This window comes from Onychomys torridus, chromosome 23 (assembly GCF_903995425.1).
Source record: "Onychomys torridus chromosome 23, mOncTor1.1, whole genome shotgun sequence".
In the NCBI taxonomy this organism is placed as follows: domain Eukaryota; kingdom Metazoa; phylum Chordata; class Mammalia; order Rodentia; family Cricetidae; genus Onychomys; species Onychomys torridus.
Genome location: NC_050465.1, coordinates 44,851,029 through 44,865,887, shown reverse-complemented (window position 1 = coordinate 44,865,887; position 14,859 = coordinate 44,851,029). Strand labels below are relative to the sequence as shown.

At 42.3% G+C, this 14,859-nt stretch overlaps 1 protein-coding gene across 1 annotated transcript in view; it reads right to left on the bottom strand.

The window, feature by feature from the left end:
- The window catches only part of Fam117b (family with sequence similarity 117 member B), a 71,897-nt gene that overhangs the window by 34,695 nt on the left and 22,343 nt on the right, over window positions 1-14,859 (bottom strand). Inside the window, exon 2 of the mRNA XM_036173148.1 lies at window positions 2,832-2,983. Coding sequence (XP_036029041.1) covers window positions 2,832-2,983 — 152 coding nt within the window. The remainder of the gene's footprint in view (window positions 1-2,831; window positions 2,984-14,859) is intronic.

Below are 14,859 nucleotides of genomic sequence, written 5' to 3'. Positions count from 1 at the left end.
CAGGTGTCCCCCTCAGACCCTGCTCTGGGCCGGTCTGTGCCGACTGTCGCAGACTCCTGGGACTTGACTACTGCACTTGGGAAGCGTGTTCAGCCCCTCTCTAGGCTGCTGCTGCTGCTTGCTGGCTGACAGCTTCTCTTGGTGTGGGGTAGCTGGTGGCACAGGGGTCTCATCTTCTTGGGCCACAGGTCCAGGAGCTTGTACTTCTGGTCCTTGTACAATTTCTTGAGGTTTCCTGAGTCTGGCTAACAACAAGGAGGACATGGGAGACAGACCTGTGGAGCACGTGGATCTTGGAGAGCAATGTGCGGCTGGGACGGCCACCTTCAGGCCATGTTTCCGCAGCTCCTCCTCTTCCTGTCCCGTTGGTCATCTTGGGCCACTGTGCTGCTAGCTGCTGCCACTCCCCCTTACTCTTTGAGACTGGGTCTCTCACTGAACCTGGAGCTCGCTGGGCAGACAGGATGGCCAGCATCTCTAAGAGCCCTCATGACTCTGCCTCCCCATCTTCACTGAGATTATAGATTCCCGCTGCTATACTAGACGGAGCTGTGCTTAGTGGGTTCTGGGGAATAGGTATTTAGCTTCTTAAGCTCATGTGACAAACACTTTACTGAGTCCTCTACAGCCCCTTTAAAAATTATTATTATTATAATTTTAAAGCGGTATACATTTTTACTAATGTTCTTCTACACAGTTGATCTAATAGTTAACATGAAGTGCCTGTCAATAAGGAATATAATGAATTTTTATTAGCTCCCCTTCCAAAGGGCCTCTATACCAAAAGGGGGCATCTGTGAAAAAAAAATTGAGGTATTCAACTATTATTGTACTATTCTCAGAGATTTTACAATCAATCCTGACCATGCTGAAAGTTATATATGTGCTTGTTTGTACCCTTAATATTCCCAATTTATAGGCACCCAGATATGAGAGTTACAGGTTAACCCAAGCCCCATTGGCAAGTGAAAAGGCTTCCTGAACTGCGTGTGCAGAGCAAGTTCACAAAGGCACAGTGTATTCTCACTAACTCTTCAGGAGACCTGAGCCATGGACCCTGAGACAGCAGAGAGGGTTAAGGAAACCCAAACAAACACAAGTGACATGTTATTACATAGAAAAGCCACGTGGAAACTGTGCTAATTTTTCTCACTGTTTTGCTCCAAGTATAGCAGTTACAGATTGTAAATAGAGTTCTATGGAAGGCTTTTAACTATTTCAGAAAAAACACTGCTTTCTCATAAATAGTTATTGAATGAATACTGTGAATGTAATCAATGAATACCACAAATGTAATTAATACCGTGAGTGTAATTAATGAATATGAGTGTAATTCATATCTTGAATGTAATTCATGCCACTGAATTGTGAACTTAAAAATGGTTACAATTGCAAATATTATGTTCATGTAAAAAAATAAGGTGGAATGTAATCACCATACATGATATCTATGTATGAAACTGAAGACAGCATGTTCCAAAACAGGAAGTGGTGATGGTGTCACAGGCCTATGAGGATGCTGGACTAAAGTCTATCAAATTGTGCAAACAGTAAAATTATATACTATGTGAATTGCTTGTCAATAAAGTTTTTTTTTTTTTTTTTTTTTTTTTTTTTTAAAGACACTGCTTTCTGAGGAACAGAATCATTTCATTTCTTTCCTTTATTTGCTCCTGGAGTAGAAACCTCAGAACAACCAACCCCAAACCCTAACCATCTGCCCTAACAGGAGAACTCAGCTTCAAGAGTATCCTACCAGAAAACACAAGTCCGCAGGAACACCCGGAATCCTAGATAACCACATGAAAATTCTAAACCACCCCAACCCGTGTGTGCTTGCCTTTGAACAAAGATATTCTCTCCAAAAATGCTAGGATGGATTATTACCAGCTACTAACAGTGTAAATTTGAGACACTAGCTGGCTGATCCCAACAATATTCGAAGTCTTTAAAGTCTTTCATTCTCCATTAACAAGAATGCAATCCTGTGCTGCTGATCCACTGCTTTGCAAATGCTCCCTAAGCACTTACTATGCCAGGTGTAACCCTGAGAAAAGAACAATAAGCCAGACACAGCTTTACCTCACCAGGATTCACCATCTACTAAGTATGAAAAACGATGAATACAGGATTATACAAATATTTAATTAATTACAATGTGGTAATATTATAAAAAGAAACTCCAAACTAGCATGCACTCATGAAAATGCCTGTGCAATACAGACTTCAATTCTTCAACTATAAATTTATGAATCATTATATGAATGACTTTCTAAGATTCCTTTAATGAATCAGTCTCATAAATGTAAAAGCAGGAAACTTGGCTTTTCAGACTTCCATTTTTGAGATGTTTACATTTACGGGATCTATTAGCGACGGGGCCAGTGAAGGGCTTATAAAGGTGCACTGCTGATGGCCTGTGTTTCCTCCCCAGAGTTCACGGAAACATGGAAAGAGAACTGACTCTCTTGTCCATACGCACAACATGGCATAAGCATGCAGACACAGGTACACAGACACACACGTTTAAGAAAAGAAGAGTATCTGCAATATAATGTAGTTTACCAATACATGGAGGATTTTTCTGACACAAAACTGTTCAGTGGTATGCAGAGAAATCCTACTATTAGAAATTTTCAAGTCCAAATTCCAACTTCTAAGCAATAAGTGGGGGAAAGTACACCCACAATTATCTATCTGTATAGGAATTACTTTTGAGAACTTTTTGAAATGTCCATTCCACATAATTCAGCAGAGTATCTGGAAGCGCCTCTGAGGAGATTCTGACGTGCACTAAATGCTTCCGAGGAGAACAAGGAAGAGAAACCTACCTGTGTGGCTTTGTCCCTCATGCAGGGTGCAGCTTGCCCACGACTGTCTCGGGGCCAGTGCCCAGCAAGGTATGGAGCTGCAAGTGTATCCAGGGAAGAAGTGCGCCGGATAATGCTGGAGGGGCTTGAGGAAGGTGGCCGTGTTTTGTCACCTAGGTAAAAAGCAAAAGTGTTTGTTTAAAAAAAATAAAAATAAAAAAAGTTCAGGAGGAAACGAAGAAACTAAGTTTTCCACTTTATAGAACGAGGTATTGATAACACAACTCACAGTTGATTACAAATGGCTATATACTATAACTTCATTTACACCATGTGTTCTGAAATAATCGATGCTGTTAGTTCAGAACCTTCACCCTTCAGTCGAGTGTGTCTCTTTAACAGCTAGCTACGCACACACTAAGTCTGACTCTAAGAAGACAAGTGTGAACAAAGACCTTAAAAAGTACAGTGCAAAAGGCCTCGACTGGAGAGGGACGGGCAGACAGCTGCCTAGCAGTGAGATGGTGCGTCACTGAAGGTACTTGCCGATGAAGCCTGAGGACCTGAGCCAATTCCCAGAAACCACATACAGATGGAAGAAAAGAATCAACTCTACAAAGTTGTCTTTGGACCTACACACACACAAAAGCTGTGACATAGGTGTGCCCATACATACCTATCATACTACACACACACACACACACACACACACACACACACACACAGAGTAATAAATCATTTTAAAAGGACTTCTGTTCAGTAGTAAATAAAGCACATCCCTAGCATTCATGAGGCCCTGGGTTTGATCCTGTTCCAACTACATAAATAAAAGCAAAAGTAAAAATAAAGCCTGACAGGTACATTAAACGTTAAATAAAGTTTAAAAGAATTCGTGGGCTAGACGTGATGGCATAAGCCTTTAATCGCAGCAGCACCTGGTAGGCCGAGGCAGGAGTTTAAGGCCAGACAGGACTGCAACGCACCAAGTTCTAGGCCAGTGGAGGCTATATAGTAAGCTCCTGTCTGAAAACAAACACCAAAAATCAAAACAAGGGGGAAGGGTTAACAGAATGAATTAGTGAACCGAGCGATGTAAAAGAAATTGCCCAACCAGATAGCACAAACATGAAATAGAGATACAAGTGGAACTTAAGAAGTGGGAGGGAGAAACTAATGAGATAGTCATTACAGTGTGCACGGAGTGTAAATTCGAGAAATCAGTAAGAAAAGATAACGTTCAAAAGGATAACGGCTGTTTTCCAGAACTGATGAAAGACATGATCTTCGGAATGAAACAGAAGCAGGATCTAGACACACACACCGTGGTGAAAGCATGCGCTCCTGCAGACTGAAAAACAAAACACCCTTACAGGCACACAAGAGGAAAAGGATGAACCGTTCCGTGGGCAAGAGCAGAGGGCAGGGGCTGAAGACACTGAGATAACTTCATGCACTAAGAAAACAGTTCAACTGTGATACCCCGGGCCAGCAAGATGGCTCAGCAAGCAGAGCATATGTCACGAAGCCTGGCAACCTGTTCAATCCCAGGGCCCCCAACAACTGACTCCCCAAACACATCTGTTGTGGCACATGTACACCCACATCCAAAGGGTGAAACACTGGCAATCAAAGACGACTTGACAACCAAAGACAATCTCTGACAGAATTATTTTTTAAGGAAAATAGCACAGAAAGAAGGAACTAGAGCCAAGAGCCTAAGAAGCGTCAAAGCAACCCTACTATAAGACACTGTTGTAGCAGTAACTCCTAACTCAGAGATCTTAAAACAAACGCAAACCAAAGCACTAGATGACAATATGAGGATTAAGACGACCACGAATAGAATAAAGAAAACAACACAGGATTCAGTACCAACTCTGAACACACAGTGAGCATGGGCCAATACTCAGCTTCAAACTGCAACTTCATAGTAAATTTCCCCTAATGCTTGTCGGCCCCAAAACTGAACTGCTTTTTATCTCCCAAATCCCTTGACCACGGTGTGACCCAAAACTAGGGTTTCTTCAGCATCACAAGTAAGCAATACAACCCTCCATAAGCAAACCGAAGGGACTCAGCCAGAGCAAGATCCTAAGAATGACATCACAGGACTCACGTGAAACAGGTGAACGGGAGGGAGGATGACAGAGGGAGACACTTACTACTAACAGAGGAAAGGGAAGGAAGTACACATACAAATGGGCACAAAGAAACATGTAAGATTATATTAACAACGTTATCACTCTAGTTCTACATAATGGTGTGTTGATATTTTGTCCCCAAAACATTGTGCACCCTAATAAAGCTTATCTGAGGATCAGAGGAAAAAGCCAGCCACTATATTACACACAGAAGTGAAGCAATAGTAGCACATGCCTTTAATCCTAGCATTTGGGAGGCAGAGATCCATCTGGATCTCTGTGAGTTCAAGGCCACACTGGGGAACAGAGCCAGGTGTGGCAACACACACCCTGAATCCCAGCACTAACCATAGAGGTCTAGAGGGCTGTACAGATAGATAGGAAGTGATGTAGCTGGGTGGAGAGAGGAAGTGAGATGTAGAACAGAAAGGCATATAGGCATGGGTATACAGGAAGTATCTCTTTTGGGCTGAGGATTTCAAGTGGTAAGAACGTGGCTGGCTTCTTTCTGCTCTCTCAGGTTTTACCCCAATATCTGGCTCTGGGTTTTTTTTTTTTTTATTAATAAGACTGTTTAGCAATTTGTCTTACATAATGGCCAGTACCTTGCTCTTGTTAAGGTCATGTGTGTGTGAGACTACTAAGTATAAAGTTTTAGTTATAGAAGAGTCATCTGCACTAACACAATGGTTGCGGCAGCTGTGTTGGTAATCATCACAAGAACTGCTTCGACACATATGTCTCACATAATAATTTGCTTTCCCAATGGCAATATTTCACTGCAGCAATGCCTGTTGTAAAAAGCTAACTATCACAGAGAAACCTTGTCTCAAAAAACCAAAATAACTATATCTCTGCATGTACGTACAACTTCCTCTTATAGCATGTTTTGATTCAACAAAAATGTCTTGTCCATAAACTCGAGAAAATATGTACCTGAATTATTGTGAGAAACGAAAAGCAATAACTACACATGTTCATACATGTTCTAACTAGATAATCACCACCTGGGATAGTTGCAAGACAGCTAGCTGTCTCATGGAGGGGCAAAAAGAACACACACAATTATGTAGACCTGTGTCTATTCATGGGACGTCGAACAGATTAAAGTTGTCTGGTACACTTCTTCACCAACAAGACCAGTTACTGCTTCAGTTCTGTCAGCACACTAATCAAACTAACCTTACAAATGGGCCTGATTTCATTTCAAGGACTTCCAATTATCCAAGAGTTAACTTCTACCAAACCCATGCCCCAGATCATTGCAATTGTTATTTTATTTTATAATCACACAGAGAACAAAGAGTTACATATGGTCACAAGTAAAATCCTAAACATTTTCTTGTGGTCAATGAGATTGCTCAACCTGTAAAGGCACTTGCCACCAAGCCTAAAGATCTGAGTTTGATCCAAGACCCACACAGTGGAAGGCAAGAACTGACTCACTCACTCTCTCTCTCTCTCTCTCTCTCTCTCTCTCTCTCTCTCTCTCTCTCACACACACACACACACACACACACACACACACACACACACAAATAATGCAATTAAAAAAAAAAACTTTAAAAGGGGCTGGAAAGGTGGCTCAGTAGTTAAAAGCACATACTGGTCTTATAGAGAGCTGAATTTAAGTCCCAGAAAACACCTCTGGCAGTCTCTAACTCCAGGGGGACCCGATGACTCTGGCCTCCATAGGAACCTGCACTTGTGTGCACAGACACACAAATATATACATAATTTAAAATGATAAAAATAAATCTTTCACTGGGCAGTGGTGACATACGCCTTTAATCCTAAGTACTCAGAAGGCAGAGCCAGGTGGATCTCTGTGAGTTCCAGGCCAGCCTGGTCTACAGAGCGAGATCCAGGACAGGCACCAAAGCTACACAGAGAAACTCTGTCTCAAAAAACCAAAAATAGATAGATGATAGATAGACAGACAGACAGATAGATCTATCTTTAAAACTTTTAAAATACTGAGCATTTTCTGTTTTGAATCCCACCTCTTCCCTTAAAGTACTCATTTAAACATTGACTAAAGCCGATGAGGCAATGGTAAACCCTGGAAAATATAAAGAGTAAGTCGCAGCCTGCTGAGAACAGTTTATACGCCTACCTCATTATTCTCTTTCAGTCCAAGTTCTGAAAACTGACAAATTTGTTTCCCTAACTAATTATGAAGAGGGGGGTAGGGAATCTTGAAGAAAAGATGTGTCAGTGAACAAATGCTGTATTTTATAAGGTCGTCCAGAGCGAGGAAGAGCCTCTGACAGCCAACCAGACCCTTTCCGATCTGGCAGATTATCTGCAGCCTCAATCCTCTGGGCCTTGTCAGTGGCAGTCCCTAGTGTGCCACGCCTCCAGGTCTTCTCTGCTTGATCACCCTCACATCCCTTCCTTTAGTCTGGGTAAGTCATGTTCAACCTTTCGATCTCAATTCAGAAGACATTCCTCTAGAAAATCTTCCTTTAATAGCCACCCAAACCCAAGAAACAAAAGCTAGGTCAAAAGCACCCACTCCCATGTGCTGCTGCAATGTGAACAAGCAAAGGTCCTGTGCTCCTCCAACAGCAACAGTGTAAAGCAGCAATCCTGCTTCATCCCAGTGCTAAGACACCTGACATATAAAAGTATCTCTGTAAATGGCCAATGGGGCAAAAAATTAATGTTCTCGGTTATGAGGAAAAGCCACTTATCGCAAATGTGGTGGACTTGATATGCAGGGAAGAGAATGCCCTGTAATGTGTCTTCCATCAACAACAGGTGTGTGCAATAAATTCAGACACTTTTCTATTCAAAGTAAATCCAAACAATGGCTCAAACATGCTTTACTTGTTCTTTAAAAACAAAGCCTATGAAGAGACTATGCACGGCAAGGCGTGGCACTGAAATTTTCAATCAATGCCTTGGGCTCTGGAATTCAGAGCTCCCAACTACCAGTTCCAGACAAACTGGTTCTTTGTAACTTCCATGGCACTAGCACAGCATCTGAAATCATGACCTCTAGATATTCCTTTACACAAGATCTGTGGCCCTTGCTATGTTAGAGCTGTATATCTTTATAACTTCTATTATCCACAAAATCAACACATAGAAAGGGTAGACACACTTGTTTAGAAAAAGAGGGAAAACTTTTCAAGCATAAAAATGGAAGGACTGTAAGTAAAACTAACGGCGCCCACCCCCCTCCACCCCCAAATTCCCAACAGGCTATCCTCTGATAGCTCAGTAGTTAAGAACACTGGCTGCTCTTCCAGAGGACCTGGGTTCAATTTCCAGCACCCACAGGGTGGCTCACAAACACCTTTAACTCCAGTTCCAAGGGACCCAATGCTCTCTTCTAACCTCTCTCTACAAGTGGTACACATTAACAAACATGCAGGCAAAACATCCATGCACATAAAGTAGAAATAATTTAAAATGCTGGATCTAGGATTGAACATCTAATATAGGGTGTTTGGGGGATACTACAGCAGAAATGGTCCTTTCTCTCCTTGGTAATATTCCTAAAGTCTGTTCTGTTCCTCTGACAGGGTCCTGTAGCCCAGGCTAGCTTCAAATTCAATATGTAACAGTGACTGGCCTTAAAACTTGTGATCGTGAGGTTGGGGATTTAGCTCAGTGGTAGAGTGCTTGCCTAGCAAGCACAAGGCCCTGGGTTCGGTCCTCAGCTCAAAAAACAAAAAACAAAAAAAAAAAACAAAAAAAACTTGTGATTGTCAGGCCTCCACCTACCAAGTGCTAAGGTTACAAGCATGCATCACCACATCCAGTTGATAATCTGTATTTTTATCAAAATGTTTAGACCAATTAATATAGCCATATCAATCTACCATCTTGCTACTTATTTTTTCTGTCCCATCTGTCTGTTCTTTCTCTCCCTTTGCATAACTTTGGCTAGTTAAACATCTACAGACACACTAACTTAATTTTTCTTTGAAGTTTTGCTTGATTGCTCTAGAGCTTTTTATCATGTGCTTATTTACCTTATCACAGAATATCTTCAATTAAATGATATCACTTTGCATGCAACATAAGACCCTTAAGACTGCATTTCCACCACTGTCCTATTCTTTCTATGACTGCTGTCATGTATCCTATGGATACATTATAGAGCCACAGTATATTGTAAGTCTGAAATACAGCAATGATCTTATAAAGAAATCCAGTAATAATAAAAATGCATTTACCTCACTCATCTGCTACTTCTGGTGCCCTTTATTCCTTTGTAAGGTAAATTTCCATCTGATATCATTTTCCTTCCCCACAAAGAGCCACCCTTATTTCCGGGAGGAAAATTTCCCATGTATGAAAAATGACATAGCTTTTAAAGGATACTTTGACTGTGTGTGGTATTCAATACAGATTTACATTTTACTTCCTAGCATTTCAAAATATTCCATTCTGTTTTCTGCCTTATTTTGGTTTTGCCAAGAAATCTGTCATTTTTTGTTGTTCCTCAATACCATATTTTCTTAGCTATTTTTATCCATCACAAGTTCTCAGCTGTTTGATTACGATCTGCATTAAATGATCTTCTGTGTGATTATTCTCAGGATTAACTGAACTTCTTCAATGATCTTATTAGGTTAGCTTTTATAAAGGTGAAAATTTTCAATCGTCCTCTGTCAGTTCTCTTTTCCCCCACCTTTCTTCTGGAAGTACAACTCTACCCATGTTGTTTCTTTGAGTCTTTATTCTGTGTTTTATAAGTAGTCTCTATCATTACGCCTTCAAGTTCAATGATTTTTTTTATCAGTCTCCACAAAGTTGTCCTCTGAGCTTCACACACTCTTCTCAGATTCACATTCTCTCTAGTGTGCTCTCGCGCGCGCGCTCGCTCTCTCTCTCTCTCTCTCTCTCTCTCTCTCACACACACACACACACACACACACACACACACACACCTAAATAAAACTTGTCTGTTTATTTCATTTATTTCTTTGATTCTATCATCTCTTCATTAAAGTTCACATATTCTTCATTGAAATTGCTTTATTAGATTCCAAATATTGTTCTGAAGTATCTGGATTTTTCTATCATCCTTTAAATATTGTCGGGCTTTGTTCTGAAAGTCAGTTACAAAATCTGTAGATCAGCTTGACCTTTTAAAGCTTGTGTTGATCTTACTTTAAGAAATAAAATGGGAGTCACCTTTTTCTAGATTTAATCTTACTCTCAAGGCATGGTCCATCTAGAGACTCCACTAACTCTGGTCAGTGTTCAAACACCCGGCTTGGAAAATCACTCGATATAGAGGTCCCTCGGGTCATTCCATGTCCAGCCTCAAGGGAGTCTCTTGGTAGGCAAGTTCTACATAACTCCTTTAGCAAAGACTGAAGGAGACTCTTCTGAAGATTTTGAGGGTTTGTTTTTACGCCACTCCCTCTTCTGTGACACCTGGTCCAGCTCTTTCCAGTCACTGTAATCTCCCTCAAGCCTACGTCTACCTCCTCCATCTACTCAGGCAACATGTTCTGAGAAGCCCCTGCATGCACTGTGGTCTGAATGTCTTCTGGAAGAAGTCCAGAGCAGTCAGAGTTCACCTCACCACAAGGTCGCTCCTCTCAGGCGTCCCATTCCCACGGATTCCTGTGTGAGGTCGGAAACAGGTGACTCATCACTCCTCGGATTAAAAGGTCTGTCCCAGCTCACCTACGCATGTGCACTGGCGCATGGTCTCTCTGGGCAGTGTCACCACCCCAGCCCTTCAGAGAGTTTTCTTCCCCAGCAGTCCTTTAAACACTGCTCTCTCATACCTGAGCACGGTCCGTTTTCCCTACAATAAGCTGTTTTGTACACTCGCAAACACACTGTTGCTTCCTATCTTTTGTCCAGTTTGCTTCCTGTTTACTGCAGGAGAGACAATTTCACCATCACAGCCAGGAAAAAAAAGTATCTTCATGTCCAAGGACTCATATTTCAAAATTCAACTGGCTTATAATTTGTCACCCGAAACTATAAACAAATCTTTCTCTTCAGGAATTGTTTTATTCATTGTAGTTTTCTATGAATCAAGGACTATATAATAAAATAGCTAAACACAACCAACACTGAGCAATTAACACTTGCTAGGCATTGTCTAATTGCTTTCTACACATCACTTCATTTAAATCTCACATTGATACCTTGAATTGGAGATTCATGAGGTCATGTCTTAGTTTTTATTGTTGACTTGAAACAACCTAAAGTCACCAGGAAAGAGGGAAATTCAGTTATAAACTGCTTCACCCTGGGCATGGTGGCTCACGCCTTTAATCCCAGCATTCAGAAGACAGAGCCAAAGGATCTCTGTCTATGAGATTAAGGCCAGCCTGGTCAACAGATCGAGTTCCAGGACATCCAGGGCTACATAAAGAGGCTCTGTATAACAAACAACAACAATAATCAATCAACCAATGAAATTTGCTTCAATCGGCTTGGCCTGTGGGCATGTCTGTACATTGTTGTCTTGATTGATAACTGACTGTGGAGGGCATAGCATACTGTAGGTGGCACCATCCCTAGGCAGGTGGGCCTCAACTGTGTAAGAAAGAAATGAGGGGCAGCCAGAGGTAAAGGTGAAACCTGAGGACATGAGTCAGCCCCCTACACCCACATGAGGGAAGAGATCAGATGTCTCGAAGCTGTCCTCTAACTTTTAATGTACACTGTAGTGTGTGTGCGCGCACACACACACACACACATGCACACATTTTTAACTGAAAACGTTTTTTCAAACAACATACTCTGATCATGCTTTTCCCCTCCCCATCTCCTCCCAGATCTTCCCCACTATACATACCCTTTCTAGCTTTGTCTTTAAAAAACAAACAAGAAACATACACAAAATACCTCCACAAAGACAGAAACCAAGCCAGGTGGTGGCACACATCTTTAATCCCAGACAGAGGCAGGCAGATCCCCGAGTTTGAGGACAGCCTGATCTACAGAGTGAGTTCCAGGACAACCAGAGATACACAGAGAAACCCTGTCTCAAGAATGAATGAATGAATGAATGCATGCATGCATGCAAATAAACAAAAGCAGAAACTAAAATACACAAAGAGGGGCTGGAGAGATGGCTCAGCAGTTAAGAGCACTGGATGTTCTTCCAGCGGATCCCAGTTCAATTGCCATCACCCACATGGCAGCTCAAGCCTGTCTGTAATTCCAGTTTCAGGGGATCCCACACCCTCACACAGATAGACACGCAGGCAAAACACCAAGGCACATTTAAAAAAATATACCAATAAATAAATGTAAAAAATAAAATACATAAGGAAAAGACCCATAAGACAAAAAAAGAAGTCCAAACAATATACTATGAGACATATACTCAATGAAAATACCAGAGTTCATTTTGTGTTGGCCAAATATTCCTGGGTATAGGGCCTACTCTTAAGTCTGGTTAATATGCTAGTGATATTCAACTGGAGAAAACTAATTTCTCCTTTTTGCAATTGGGTATCAACTGCAGCTGGCTTCTTGGTTAGGAATGAAGAGTCCTTGTCCACTTCTCCCTCTCAGCACTGGGACCTCGTCAGGCTTGAGTCTTTGCATGTTGCCGATCTCAGTGAGTCTGTACATGCTTAGGTGCGGTCAGGCTTGAGTCTACGCATGTTGCCGATCTCAATGAGTCTGTACATGCTTAGGTGCGGTCAGGCTTGAGTCTACGCATGCTGCCGATCTCAATGAGTCTGTATGTGCTTAGGTGCTGCTGTGGCTAGAAGATACCATTTCCTTAAAGTCATGCATCACTGCTCACTCTTATAATCTTTCCACTTCTTCTTATGCATAGATGCCTGAGCCATGAGGGGAGGGATTTGATGAAGACATTCCATTTAGGACTGAGTACTCCAAACTCCCTCACTCTCTGCCCACTGTCCAGTTGTTGGTCTCTAAGTTAGGTCCCATCTACTGCAAGCAGCAGCAGCTTCTTTGACTGTGGCTGAACAAGGCACTGATGTATGGGTATAGCAGGGTGTCGCTAGGATTTACTTTTCTGCTGTGCTCCGTTAGCTGAACAGTAAGTAGTCTTTGCTCTTCCCTAGATCCATGACCTACCCAGCCTCAGGGTCTCGGCCACTGCAGCACTGCTGGCCAGTGAGATCCATCCCAGGGAGCGGTCCTTAAGTCCAATCAGAGTGGATGGTTACTCCCACAACATCCGTATTCACCCCCACTGCTGCACCAGAGTATCCATCTCCCAGGCAGGTCACAGTTGTGGTCAGGGTCTGAAGCTGGGTTGATGGCTACCTTTCTCCTCTGGTAGTGTACAGAGGACCTTCTAGAACCATGAAGGCTTAGTCATGGGGGGCAGTCTCCAGTTAGGCACCAGCTTGACTTCTCTGTGTTGAATAAGATACATTAAGTGTTGGCTTCTGCAATAGGGCCTAATCGTCAATTTGCAGAGAGCAATCAATAGCCTTGACAATAGTCTGAGATGCCTGGGGTCTCTATGGGGCCCCTTTGGCTGACAACTCAGCTAGATGTAATCCATTCCTAGCACTGGAGGTTTCACCTGGTGACATAAGATGTCAAGCGGGTCATTGTTTTCCTCGTTATCTGGTGACTCCACATGTATATAAAAGCCTCTACATTAGCAGTTTTCCGTGTGACCCTCAGATGGCCCTTGGTCTTAGTTGTTTCCCCCTTGCCCTTCTCTTCCATCACCCCCAATTTAACCCTCCCTCTCTCTCCAGTCTCCCCGCAACCCAGTCTCTCCATGACAACATGTTCTGTTTCCCCTCCCTTGGGGAACCCTCCCCTCCCGGCTAGTCCCTTACTAGGTATCTACCCTCTGTGGCCATGTGGACTGCAGCATGCATACTGAAGGCTTAAAAGCTAATGTCCACATAGAAAAAAACCACGGGATTTGTCTTTTTTGGTCTGAGCTACCTCACTCAGGATGATTTTTTTTCTCGCTTCACCCATTTAACATACAAATTTCATTTTTTAAACAGCGGAATAATAGCCCATTGTTTAAGTGCACCACAATTTCATTATCTATTCATCAGTTTGATGAACATCTAGGCTGTTTTCAATTTCTGGCTATTATGAACAGAGCAGCCATGAACATGGATGAGCAAGTGTCTCTGTACTAAGATACAGAATCCTTTGGGTATATGCCCAAGAGTGGTATGGTGGTTTGAATAGGAATGGCCCCACAGACCATGTGTTTGAATGCTTGGCCCATAGGGAGTGGCACTATTAGGAGGTAAGGCCCATGTTGGAGGAAGTGTGTCACTATGGAGGCGGGCCTTGAGATATTACATGCTCAAGCTAGGCCTACTGTGACAGTCTCCTGCTGCCTGCAGATCAAGATGTAGAACTCTCAGCTCCTTCTCCAGCACCATGTCTGCCTGCACACCGCCATGTCCCACCATGATGATAATGGACTTAACCTCTAAAACTGGAAGCCAGCCTCAATTAAATGTTTTCCTTATAAGAGGTGCTGTGTTCATGGTGTCTCTTCACAGCAATAGACACCCTAACTAGGACAAGTAGTATGGCTAGACCTTGAGGTAGATCTAGTCCCTGCTTCCTAAGGAACCATGACACTGATTTCCATAGTGGCTGTACAAGTTTGCACTTCCATCAGCAACGGACAGTGTTCCCATCCCCCCATCTCTTCACCACCATTAGCTGCCATTTGTTTTATTGAACTTATCCATTCTGACTGGTGCACAATGAAATCTCAATGTAGTTTTGATTTGCATTTCCCTGGTGACTAAGGATGCTGAACATTTCTTCGTTGCTCAGCCCTTTGTATTTCATCTTTTGAGAACTCTCTGCTTGGCTCTGTACATTTATAATTGGGTTGTTTTCTTATGTTCAGGTGTTTTATTTTTAATATATTTTAGATGCTAATCTTCTATTAGATGTGTAATTGTTAAAGATCTTCTCCTATTATGTAGCCTGGATGG